At 47.9% G+C, this 12,524-nt stretch overlaps 6 protein-coding genes across 6 annotated transcripts; 5 read left to right on the top strand and 1 right to left on the bottom strand.

The window, feature by feature from the left end:
* The first annotated feature begins 1,991 nt into the window (after nucleotides 1-1,991).
* EJ05DRAFT_345599 (uncharacterized protein) lies at nucleotides 1,992-2,843 on the top strand. The gene is made up of 3 exons (XM_033740962.1): nucleotides 1,992-2,199; nucleotides 2,249-2,417; nucleotides 2,468-2,843. Exons 1-3 carry the CDS (start codon nucleotides 2,146-2,148, stop codon nucleotides 2,608-2,610), a joined length of 366 nt encoding a protein of 121 aa, XP_033594910.1. The 5' UTR covers nucleotides 1,992-2,145; the 3' UTR covers nucleotides 2,611-2,843.
* A 410-nt stretch (nucleotides 2,844-3,253) lies between these two features.
* On the top strand, nucleotides 3,254-6,045 carry EJ05DRAFT_345639 (uncharacterized protein). Its single transcript, XM_033740963.1, has 3 exons — nucleotides 3,254-3,666; nucleotides 3,746-5,729; nucleotides 5,786-6,045. The coding sequence occupies exons 1-3, from the start codon at nucleotides 3,455-3,457 to the stop codon at nucleotides 5,903-5,905; spliced, it is 2,316 nt and encodes a 771-aa protein (XP_033594909.1). The 5' UTR covers nucleotides 3,254-3,454; the 3' UTR covers nucleotides 5,906-6,045.
* Nucleotides 5,928-6,664, top strand: EJ05DRAFT_481285 (uncharacterized protein). The gene has a single exon (XM_033745039.1). The coding sequence runs from the start codon at nucleotides 5,961-5,963 to the stop codon at nucleotides 6,348-6,350; it is 390 nt and encodes a 129-aa protein (XP_033594908.1). The 5' UTR covers nucleotides 5,928-5,960; the 3' UTR covers nucleotides 6,351-6,664.
* EJ05DRAFT_345522 (uncharacterized protein) lies at nucleotides 6,478-7,307 on the bottom strand. Its single transcript, XM_033740961.1, has 3 exons — nucleotides 6,992-7,307; nucleotides 6,839-6,928; nucleotides 6,478-6,714 (listed from the first exon to the last, which is right to left on the bottom strand). The coding sequence occupies exons 1-3, from the start codon at nucleotides 7,158-7,160 to the stop codon at nucleotides 6,605-6,607; spliced, it is 369 nt and encodes a 122-aa protein (XP_033594907.1). The 5' UTR covers nucleotides 7,161-7,307; the 3' UTR covers nucleotides 6,478-6,604.
* Nucleotides 7,308-7,482: 175 nt separating this feature from the next.
* On the top strand, nucleotides 7,483-8,097 carry EJ05DRAFT_481284 (uncharacterized protein). The gene has a single exon (XM_033745038.1). It carries the CDS (start codon nucleotides 7,671-7,673, stop codon nucleotides 7,875-7,877), a length of 207 nt encoding a protein of 68 aa, XP_033594906.1. The 5' UTR covers nucleotides 7,483-7,670; the 3' UTR covers nucleotides 7,878-8,097.
* A 1,966-nt stretch (nucleotides 8,098-10,063) lies between these two features.
* EJ05DRAFT_345729 (uncharacterized protein) lies at nucleotides 10,064-11,872 on the top strand. Its single transcript, XM_033740964.1, has one exon. The coding sequence runs from the start codon at nucleotides 10,302-10,304 to the stop codon at nucleotides 11,556-11,558; it is 1,257 nt and encodes a 418-aa protein (XP_033594905.1). The 5' UTR covers nucleotides 10,064-10,301; the 3' UTR covers nucleotides 11,559-11,872.
* The last annotated feature ends 652 nt before the right edge of the window (nucleotides 11,873-12,524 follow it).

The following is a 12,524-nucleotide window of genomic DNA, read 5'->3' as shown; positions in this document are numbered from 1 at the left end:
TTATTACCTGTGTACCACGCGCTTACTGGATTGACCGCCGGAGACTTCCCTCCAGGTCGTGTGTCGCCTTATCAAACCCGCCTTTCAAGACCTCGGGCGCCATGAATTCTAGTGCACTTGTCTGCTCGATCTTCCCATTATTATCGATCGGGATAGTAGGCTCTCAAGATGAGCGCAACGAAGGTTGTGCCAGCCGACGAGATGGCCGTGATAGCAAGTCCAGCCGACACCGCGAGCGCGAGAGAAGTTCGCGTGGCGAGAAAGAGGGAAGCAACCGACGCGAATGTGACGATGGACGAGCGAGGCGGAGAGCGCGAACGTGAACGTGAACGTGAAGTGTTAAGGCCTGTAATTTATTAGACTCGGGATTTAATTGTAATATGGGGAAGCTACTTCGCAGGATGCGCCAGATGAGCCCGTAAGTCAAAGGGACCACGCGAGAATCGTTAAATTTTGAAAAGGATCGTTATGGGGGTGCTTCTGACGGTGGTTCAGAGTATACCAACTCAAAGCTATGGCGCTAATAGCAGAGGTGATACAGAACAGGCAAGATATCAGCGAAGAATTTCAGAAGTGGACTTGCCTAGGCTTCATATTGAAGTCCTGCCCCAAAGTAGACTGGCATTTGCACAGTCGACAAGCCTTACCAAATATGCGACTCGGTACTCTCTTATGGCTCATACTTGATAACGTGGAAGTCCAGAGTATAGACAACCCAGATGTTCATTGATAATGTTCGAAAAGTCAAGGTTACCACAAGTGTGTTCAAGCATTGGGTGGAAAGGACGAGTACTCGAAAGAAGATGGCAACAGCCAAGTATCAGTTCAATACGGGCTACTATCATCTCGCCGCTATTACTGCGTCATCATAAGCTCCCATTCGTCCTTATCTTTGTACCTGGCGGGCATATGATCAAACGTTTCTCTTTCTAGTCACCCTGCCTGTTATATGTATGACTCCTGCTACATCTCTATAACTTACATTTCATCGCAGCTAGCCTAGAGACTTGCCTCGGAGTGAGAGCAATGAATGGGAACACGGACTAAATCAAGCTAATCAGACTACATGTATATTGCTCAGGTCTTACTTAGCTGGACTAGACAGGACTGTCAACCAACTTTGTCACGCTTTACTCTACCGAAGCTCCCAGATTGAAACGCTGCGTGGCATTTTGACGATAAACTGCATTATACCTTGCAGTGATGAGAGCGCGCAGGAAGCTCTTCACTCTCCTGCCTAGTAAGATATGGGTCTGCGAGCCGCTGCGTGAACCGTTGAGCAAGGATAGCCTGTGCGTTGTGCGTAAGGTCCTTGCGATTCCATGGCTCAGTATCCATGGCCTACCAGTTTAGCCGATACCAGGCGGCGACTTAGTGGATGGCTCTTCCTTGATGTTGCCCATACGATGGAGGTACATTGCTAGTGGATCCCCCGGGCTTGCATCAGAACCAATGTCAAACTCCCAGTCAGGTCTCGAGCACGTCACGAATATCATGCTGTGACTGGCGTCCACCGAAGTCGCATGACTACGCACCCGGCAATGTTTTTATCCTTGGCTATGCATAAAGCCACTTACTCGGTTCAATGAGACTATCCCCTGTTGTAGAGAATGAGTTACAAGTACTTGACCGGTCAATTATCGCGACTCGATCGCCGGACGCCAGCTCACTGGCCTCCCATCGGATGAGTCTACCATGCCCTTGTCCCCTGCAATGCCCTGGCTTTGGTTCTGTCAGAGACCTAGAAAGATCCAATATCATTTTGTCGTCGCAAAATTGTGATACCAAACGTCTGCAACAACGTGGCTTCCCATCCTATGAAAGCAATCCACGATGAGTGTATACTAGGCTTGGTAGCGTAACAATACACAGATCATGCTCTCTACAAAGAGAGCAGCTAGGACAGTCTCGGGGATCAGGAGCCATTAGAAGAACACAACAGATTCTCTTGAAATGTCAATAATATACATGGTTTAAAAGCAAGAACATCCAGATGGGCTACGTAGCGCAACTGCTCGACAACTACGATACACACGACGCCAAGGCGCGATGAGTCAAATTGTTTTGGCAAATGGATTGCGAGCATGAGTCGCTCAGTAGTTGAGAAACTCCAAAGCGAGCTGACTAACCTATGCGACAGTCCACATGGCGTGGGTACAGGAGACTATGCAATCCTTACTCGCAAGAGATCGCAACATGGTAAGCTTTGGTAATATCGCTTAACCAGGCTCCGCTGACGGGGAAGCAGATCCTCAACATACAGCTTTTCGTCTGTGGCGAATTCCTATCGCGGAAAACGGTCAAGGGAGATATCAAACGCCTTGGTCTTCGGATCACGCCGACCTTCTGCGCTATGGATACGCCATGTGTTATTGCGCACGAGCTGCACGAGCGCAAAGGCCGTACCATCGTGTCGTGTAAGTGCTGCTCATAAGAAGGTGAAGCACTTCCTAACATTACACAACAGTGTGTGTTGATAAGTTGACCAATCAAGCTATCCGTAAGGCTGTCTGCCAAGAGGCAGACCGAGGAGTTGTGGTTGAAGAGCTCGACTTCCGCCTCTATCAAAGCGTAAGGAAACATACGGCAAGGGAGACTGGATCCGACTAGAAAGACCGGGGACAAGCAGTGTAAAGCCACATGGAATTATATTAGCGAAGAGCCAACTCTCTTACGAGATTCTCAATTAGATTAGCTCTCTTCTAAGTACACTTAAGCCGGTTCCCTTGTTTGTAAAGCCGCTCTTGGCAACACATTGTTGCCAAGAGCGGCTTTACCACGGGCTAGCGTGTCTGTACCCGCTATCGGATCTGTATGCATAACTGTTTCCTTTCCAATGCGAGCAGGATCCTGTCCTAAGTCACCGCTCGCTGGTTGCCTACTTACTGAGCCTCAAACGTCGATATACGGAGAGGCGTCCTGCGCGCCCTGTAGCTCTCATCACTGCAGCGATCAAGAGAGGGCGTGTGGCATCAGGCATTATCCATCGATGCTTCCCACTGCATCTTCCTACAGCTGTCCTACGTCACGACAATTAGCTACTTATTATTGACAGCGTAGGCTCGGAAGTATCCTATGCCGAGTGCACTGGCAAGATCCGGATTGACGCCTGGGTTGGCTCGTGTCTCAGCGATTCCTCACAATCGTGCGTTACCTGCCACCGGTTTCCGGCAATCAAACTCGGGAATGTGGGAAGGTTTCGAATCAGCCTGTCGTGGGGGGCAACTCGTTCCTGCGCGGAGTCGGCACACCACCCAGCTTGCTTGCTATCCATGCTTTGAGGTGCCTGTGACCGGTGAGGGTGGTGCATGTGCAACCCAGAATGAAGGACTTGTTGCCTTTTTCTCGATTTATATTATGCCCGCACTACTTTCTGTCTTTTTCATGATAACTAGCAACACAATAAATTGTTAAAATTACCAACCGCGACTATTCTATTACATTGATTACTACCATGATCCAGCCTAGAAAAGGTCCCGAGAATGCCACTACCAATGAGCTCTACGCTTGTCCTTACTGTCCCGACCAGACATTCCTTAAGGGCAACGCTCTCTGGGACCATGTGCAAAGCCGTCACTCAAAGCAGCTGATCAATCTAAACGTGAACTCGCACGCGTCTAGAGCACTTTTTCGGAGGCTGATATGCGAGGAAGCAGCGCACAAAGCGTGAGTGTGACTCTTACTAGCCATGTGTTACTAGCCATGTGTTACTAGCCATGTGGCTTCGTACTAACTTACTGCTCAGCAGGAATAGAAGTCCCGGAAACCCAGGTTCTCGTCAGCCCAGTTTACCAGCAGTAGAAGATATCGACACTCCCACAATCGCAAAAAGTGAGCCCGGTGACCCAGAGTTTTCTGCCGATGATTGGCAACCCAAACTACTCTTGCAGCCAGACTCTAGACCCATCTTACCATCGCAACTTGCGGCCAAAGTAAAGAACATCTATGCAGGTCTTGTAAAGCTCGAAAACAAATGCATTAGCGAGGATAAAGCCCAAGCGGCTGCGTCCCAAGAGCAGCTGACGCCTCAGCGCTGGCAAGATCTCATTTCACTACACAGTATGCTGCTCTATGAGCATCACGACTTCTTCCTTGCCTCCCAGCATCCATCAGCAACCCCAGCTCTTCAGCAGCTTGCTCTCAAGTATTCCATGCCCGCTCGAATGTGCAAGCACGGTATACACTCGTTCCTCGAGCTACTCCGCAAACATCTTCCAAAAAGCCTTGAATTCATGCTATGCTATACCCACATCGCATATAAGATGGTTGCACTATTACACGAGACAGTACCTATTTTTCGCGATACATGGACTGAACACCTTGGCGATATTAGTAGGTATCGTATGGCCATTGAGGACGAAGATATGCCTTACCGTGAGGCCTGGGCTGCTATCGGTCGTTCATGGTATGGCGAAGCCGTGGACAAGAACCCTACCGTTGGTCGCTTGTATCACCACTTGGCCATTCTCGCCCGTCCAGATGCCCTACAGCAGCTGTTTCACTATTCGCGCTCCCTTGCATGTATTCAGCCTTTTACGGGTACCCGAGATTCAATCATCATGACATTACTTGGCCGGACGCATACAGCTCACGCGCATACAGCCGATATTGACACGATTTACATCAAGGCTCACGGCATACTGATTACCAAAGAATGTCTTGAGACATTTGATGCTACTACTGATGATTATCTCCGCCAGTTGGACCCTCATATCGGTCGGGTCTCTGCAAAATGGGGAGATCAAGGCATATATGTCGCTGTAATAAACATCTCCAGTCTTTTTAACCACGGAGAAGAAGGTTCCATCCTTCGTAAGTATTTTGACATCAGGTTTAAAAGAGAAATCGAGGCTCTCACCCGACCGCAAGGCGGCCCAAACGATGATAACGTTAGACCTATCACGCCACCGCCAGAGGAAGATACGGCAGACGTCCTTGCTCGTCAGCTTGAGCTTGTTGCGCAACCGACTTTCGCTTATGCTTTACGCATCACGTTCTCTACTTTCAGGTTGACTCTTCAACGCATTGGAGACAAGAATGTCTTTCCGCATATCCATTGTTTGCTTGTCTTTCTAACCAGGGTTTCCTCCCTTAACTACGACTGCTCGGCTATCTTCGAGCATGTGCCGTGGGAAGCCCTTGCCGATTTCCTAAACACGCTCGCGAAAACTGATAACATAGAATTGCCTATAGAACGACTCGACTTTCCGCAACAAGATGCTGCTGACAAGCGACCCCTTCCGGAAGATTATCTTATTAGGGGCCAAATATGGAGCCTTAATTATTTCCCGGACACTTGGTTTGAGACTCTTATTGATGAGGATGAGCGACACCTTGAGCTTGCCTCAACGCATAGATCAAGAATTGAGCACATCCTCTGGCTTGGAATGCGTCTGGTATCTGTAAAGTGTACGCTGTCCACATGTGAAGTATCTACTAAGCATTTTCAGGAGAACGGTGCGCTTCATTTTGACCACAATAAGCACACATGGGCTGCTAATGGAGCTGTTTCCCCAAAGCACGACTTCACGAGGTCGCAGCCCATTCAACTCCGCAGAAACGAAGAATTGATTGGGCCTCCGAATGTTTCAGCTGACCTAGTTATGACTGGGGATGTATCGACCACTACTCTCTCGGATATTTATGATCCACTCCTCGAGTCCACTGAGAAGAGCAGCCATACCAGTAACATGCCGACTATCAAGAAGGTCATCGTTCGTAATTATACAGTACGTTCGCTATGAATAGAGCTCGTCACCTGGATCTAACTCATATATTAACGCAGGTCATTATTTGCGAAACAGACATGCTCCTTTCCCAAACCGATGTCTTTGTCCTGCTATTAAGTAATGGAGACTGGCGCGTGCTCATCCCAGAAGACGGTACTGTACCCTTCATCAGATAGATCGTAGTGCTGAGAACTTCTAGTCATTGCTAACTTGCATGCTTATGCTCATGCGATGGAAAACGACACACGAAGAGTACAAGCAGAACAGGCTCTGACAAGCATCAACACGGCATTATCGCAGGGGAAAAAGCTTTCGATTGTTGATTCTCAGGGCAATGCGATAACTGACCCGTGCAAAGCTATGGAAGGCGACAGTAGTAATGCTACGTACAAGATTTCTCTCGAGAAAATGGATGATGTCATCATCGGCATCACCCGTCGGGTCAGCGATATGACATTACAGGAACCATGCGAAGGTCACATCGTGCCAGGTGCGAAGCCAGCGGTATTGATCGCAGAGAATAGACAGACCAGACTGAAAGCACGCAAAGAAGGGCTCACCTCGGTTGCCAGCGCGATGATACGAAAACTTCTGTCGGCACAGGTGAAAAGACCCGGATAACACAGGAGCAAAGGGTGCGGCGCGATGGAGTATCAAAGAATCCGTCGTTTTCCTAGAACCTGACGAGCTTGGCACTCGCATGTCGCGCGATGTCTCCCCCACCCAAATTTACGTGAGACAGTCATATTTTGGCATTTTGTCGTACACTCGTCGCCACATGAGGTTTTATTAGTTAATATACTTGGTGTTGAGTCTCCACGTATTTTTTCTACCCATATGCCCCCTACGACGTCGAAAAAACCCACTCAAAGCGTTCAATTTGCCATAGACGCGTCGACTAAACCTCCTCCTCCTCCTCCTCCTCCTCCTACTCCTTCTACTCCTACTCCTCCTACTCCTCTTTCTTCATCTCTTCCTATGAATCCTATAAATAGCGGTTAGGACAAGGTTATAGGGGTTGAGGAAGAGGACGTAGAGGAGACGTATAAGATACACGTATCCTAGAGATTACGTATTAATAGGAAGAACGAGGCAGCGGATGAACTTACTACTTTTCCGCGATATGCTTTTAATCGCGAGGTATATAAGGGTACTATTAATAAGATAATTAATACGAAGCTTAATATAGATGACTAGGCCTTCGAGACTCGTTAGGTCGTGTATAGTCTTAGTATAAGGAAGAAGTAGAGGAGGATACTTACTATTAATGACTGGTCGATTATTAGCTAGGAGAGACTCTATATAGTCATAGATAAGATCCACTCGCTCGCTAGTACCAAGGATAAGGTTATTATGGTTACCTTTAAGGACAGCTTGAAGTGCGAGTCGTGGGCTAAGAAACCTTAGTAACCTTAGCAACGTGTTCGTCATCGCGACTCTCCTACGCTATCACTAAATACGGGGCTTTGAAGTTCGCCGAATATAGAGAATCTCCGAGGGCGTGCCCGAGTAATAGCTTAGCAGAGGAAGGAGCGAGGCCACTGCTTTATCGTCCCATCCTTATCAGGACGTCTTCATTATAAAATTAAACGCGCGTCGATAGAGCCGTGGGCACACACTATGTGTTGCCAAAAACAGCAGGCATGTCGAAAGCTGTCCGCTGTGCGTGCAATATGGCGTGGCACTATATTCTACATTTAGTAGGCCGGCCCTGGTTTCCAGTTCATGGATAGCAAGTGCCGTGAGGGCTTCGTTTCGGGATCAAGAAATCGGGCACTCCCACAGATCCACCAGCAGAAGACTAGCCTGTCTGTCCGGGCATTCACAGTTTCTAGATACAGATTTATAGCATCAATACAGCAGAGAAGTGTGAGTCCCGCAGAATTACTCATACGACATCCCATTGTAGCCCGATGCACAATCCCTAGGGACGCCTTCAAGATGACGCCCTTCTCTGTCTCCAGGATGTCGATGAGAGAGCACCCCGACGAGGCCATTACTCGAGCCAATGTAGAGCTTTACAAAGCAAGCCTATGTATTCAAAATTGTCGTACATCAATTCTCCAGTTGCACACCATCCGAAAAGAAGAGAAAAGATGTAGAATGCAAGTAACCACAAGCATTGAGGGGAGCCAGTACCATCAGTGATTCATCCTCATAACACACCAGAATCTTAATTTATAGAATTGATTCTCTAGCGAGTTCATCTCCGAAAGCCTGCTAAATACATATAGTAAATCGATTGCGCGTTCCGTCTAACCTGCACGTTATGATGGGGTTGGAAGATAGTGACGCAGTGTACTGGCGGCTGGTGTGCGACAAAGCGGCACTGGCGCTACTGATCGTCGTATGCGGGATGAAAAGTAAGTCCTCCCGCATGAGATTGCTTCGATGTATGGGTGCATGGATTGCCGCCAAGAGCAGCTTTATCCTGCCAAATCACACCATGCAGGATATCCCTGCACAACGAATTGGAATTCCAGCCAACCTCGTGATATACCCGATAATACCGATAAATCTACTTTAGTTCGCGGGAGATTTAGATGAGGTTAAAGAGGAGGGAGACCTCTGGGATAATGACGCGGCCCTTAATAAGATAATATAGTCTATCCACGTAAATTGGCAACTCAGAGTGGATGGTTTTAGGAAGATTATCAAGGCTGCGTTACTAAAGACAGAAGCCCGGTATAAGTTCGAGAATGAGTTATATAAGGAGGATATTCAGCGGTTGATTAATGAGGCCCTCGCCACTAATGACTGGCTATTTAAGACTCGAGGCTTTACTATGAAGCTCGGGATATCTAGTCGTGCTAGGAAGCAGTCAACATTTCTAGACTAGAGTCTCTTTAACTAGGATAAGCTTCTTACCTTCCTTAATAAGATCCATAGCCTAGTAAGGAAAGATCCGCTAGAGGCTGTATTCCTTACCTTTAAGGATACTGTCATCTATGAGTCTTACCAGCCACCGGGACGTAAGAAGGCTATAGCATCTAATCCGAAGTCTCCCACGCCATCACCACTTACTGGTATAGTTTCTGCTGGTCTAGTATCGTCGCCTATAGATCCGAACCTCAAGGGACGCTCGAAACAGTTATTTAAATCGCAGGAGGAGCGAAGACAGCGAGGCCGTGACCGAGGAGTCGTTATCAATAATATTCAGAGTAAGCTCTGGTGTAGTGAGGCGACGTGTATAAACTACCAAGGCTAGTACTAGAAGATCGCATCACCTAATGGAATACTCCACTATAAGGTGGATAAGACTATCTCAGAGCCATGGGCTAATGATGTTATCAACGGTGTTCAAGGCGTAACTAAGGACAAGCTATCAGTGGACTCATTCCACAAGATTATCTCTCGACCGTGCCCAAGGAAGTCTCGAACTAGTAGTAGAACTAGTACCTCGTCAACTGCTGTTGACGGAGCTACTACCTCTATACTTAAGCGCCTTAAAATAAAGAGATTACGACGTGAGGAGGCTGAGTTAGATCGTGAGGAGCGGAATGCGAGGCTTCAAGACGAGCAGATGAGGCAGGCGTTAATTAAGCGCGAGGAGGTGGCGATAAGACGTCGTCGAGATAATGAAGACAAGGTCGCGTATACTTAACTACTCCGTCAGATATAATTACAGCGTCACGGGCTCAACCCCATAATGTCTATACAGGTACCTACGTTTCCTTAACCTTAGCCTCGTCTACTATCTACTCATAGTTCGAATCACTCGCCGACTCGTGAGTCTCGTCGTAAGACACCTCCTTAGACACGAGTCGTGGAAACCTTTAGCAGTCCAGCACAACCAGGGCGTCACCAGGCAGATGTAGTACTATCAGCTCTCGAATGGCGTAAAGAGATAGAGACTCATAATAAGACGAGGGCTAGAACTGCTTATCATGAAGCCGCGAAGACAGCAGGTGTTCCACTTAGCATCTTACTAGATGCACGTCTATATCTTCGTGGGTATAAGGAGCAACTTAAGGTAAGCGAGGCAGCGTCCTCGCTCCAGGCGTTTACTATAACTAGCATAACTAGTATTTAGATAGGGATAGTATGGTGTTTCTTGGAGTGTATTTAGGAGTATATATTCATATATTATAGCCATATACTCAACGACTAGTGCCTAAAACGGACATATATATAGAGTATTACTAGCTAGCTACGCGACTTACTTATTACTAATAAGTGAATTACATGATAAGTTCGTAGAAAAGTCTCCCAATCTCCTTAACTTCAGTAACCTCTCTACCACCTCTACCTTGTCCAAACCTCTCTAAATCAGCTACTACCTTCTGCCGGAGCGTCTCATCAATATAATACCCATCTGCGGCATGTTTAAAGAAGCGTAGAGCCCACTAATCAGCGTGGCTATGTGTAAAGGCGATATGGAGGAAGTCCTCAAAAGTTCGAGATTGCTGACGTGTCCAGGTATACCACCTATGAATCCATGCCTTTATTACCGCCCATACAAGCTTAATAGGATTAAAGTTAGGTGAGTACGGTGGCGTATATCGTACGATATGGCCAGCGCTAAGTATAAGTGGCTTAATCTATTGGTTCGTATAAAGTGCGAGATTATCCATGATAATTATTATCGCACGCCCGGGGTATCATTATAGAAGCATGCATACCCAGGCTTATGGATATATCCTTGCATTCGTGCGGGATGAAGAAGCGGGCGCAAGATTGCAGATTGACAAAATCAACCAAGATATTCTCTACTACAACAACAGAGCACAGCTACCCCAAGAGCACCTGACCGATGGAATTATCGGCTACGATGATCTAAAACACGTCATCGACGATATCCTTACAGCGCGTGCTAAAGTTGACGAATGCTCAGACGACCAGACGAGAGTGGAGGCCCTCGGCGCAGCCACTGCGATGCTCGATAAACTCATCAAAGACCGTGCCTATCCAGAAAGCTGGACAGAACTCCTCCGGGAGTGTGGCGGAAAGGGCGGCAAAGACACTGCGCAGGCCGCTGTGGCTGATCCACTGACTAAGCTGTGGACATGGGCGACAGGCACTTCGAAGGATGGGAAACGTATCATGGCATGGCGCCCTTGTGGCAGCGGCACCCGCTGCGTGGTCGAGGAAACAGCCGGCTGCCCCGTCTGGACCATCAAGTCCGGGTCTGAGGTTGGCCTTCGCCAAGTCGAACAGTACAAACAGGTTTCCGGAACACTACAGCTTGCCGGAACTGGGGTAGAAAAGCGTAAATGGTCGTACAAAGACCGCGGAAAGTATGAGAGCCTACTCGCGGTGACAAGTCCCGAATACAAGACGCATAATGGTGCAAATAGTCCCAGGACTCCAGAGACACACTGCTGGATTATATGGAGCAACGAACTGCACCATCTGACTAGATCAGATCTGTGTAGGGTGCTGGGGAAGGAAAGTGCGAACAACGACATTGACACTCTGTGCAAGAAACATGGAAAGCCGACGCTGCACGAGAATGAGCCACAGACATCTCTCAGCCCTGGGGTTGACTCGTCCCAGCTCAAGATTGCAAAACCAGATTCGAGATCGATCGAAGATAGATTCCTTAGGTTGGAACAGAAGATACAAGAGCAGGATTCAATACTTGAGCGGATCATGAACGAGGACACTCTGTGCAAGAAACATGGAAAGCTGACGCCGCACGAGATTCAGCCACAGACATCTCCCAGCCCGGAGAGTGAATCTTCTACCAGTTCTCAACTATCAAAGGCCCTGGCCGGTAATGGGGTTGACTCGTCCCAGCTCAAGATTGCAAAATCAGATTCGAAATCGATCGAAGATAGATACATCACGTTACCGATAAGTTACTTTGATCAATTCTTAGAAACCTGAGGTCGGTCTATCCCATGACGCCAATCTAAATACAGCTCCGGCGTGAACCCATTCAGTCGAATCTAAGGGTTGGTCGTCCCGCTATACTGACTCAGTTCCTTACTTCATTAGCCGATCCGTATATTCTTAGTTACACAGTGATGGGGGATTATGAGTTATACTCCGGAGTGGCGGAGTAACACTCCGGTGACATTCCTTTTACTCCGGAGTTAAATTTTAGAATTAGCTAAGATTTTACAAATAAATTATGAAGAAAAAGAATTTCTTACAGACAAAAAACGATAACTAGTTTTTTAACTTAATATCTTTTATTACTTCACTCCAGAGCGAGTCACTCCACTCTGGAGCGATCGCTCCTGTCGCTCCTCCCCCAACACTGCTTTGTCGCACACCAGCCGTTAGCATGCTGCGTGCGCCCTGTGAGGGGTGGTGGAGGAAGAGTCTGCAAGTCCATCAAGGTTCAAGACTTGGCAACGCTTTAGTATTTCTTTACTGTGATAAATTTAACCGAAGGGAGTGTTCCTGTGACGAAGACACTCCTTCCGGTTTGCCCTCTTTCCCAGCTTCCTAGGCACTGGTAGGGGCGGACTTGCCTAACATGTGGGTCGAAAAGGATTATCAAATCAAATTACTGGCCATCACAGGGCGGCGTTCGTCTCATTCCATGTCGCCTGCCTCGACCAACCAAGCACGACTTGGTAGCTGCAGGGGTCAAACGTATCGTCACAATGGACGTGTCCACGTGGACCGTCGGACGGCTTGACCTAATAGAAAGCGGGTTGAAATAAAAGAGGCACCGATCGAGACACCATTGGCACATGAATTTTGGTTACGGTCGTCAATACCAAGGTCGCGCTGGGAAGACTTCGAGGTAGCCCCACGAATGGCCAATCTAACGATTCTCGCGTGGTCCCTTTGACTTACGGGCTCATCTGGCGCATCCTGCGAAGTAGCTTCCCCATATTA

The sequence above is a fragment of the Pseudovirgaria hyperparasitica genome, assembly GCF_010093815.1.
Source record: "Pseudovirgaria hyperparasitica strain CBS 121739 unplaced genomic scaffold EJ05scaffold_61, whole genome shotgun sequence".
Lineage (NCBI taxonomy): Eukaryota > Fungi > Ascomycota > Dothideomycetes > Acrospermales > Acrospermaceae > Pseudovirgaria > Pseudovirgaria hyperparasitica.
The sequence above is the reverse complement of the archived record's forward strand: the minus strand, read 5'-3'. Positions and strand labels throughout refer to the sequence as shown.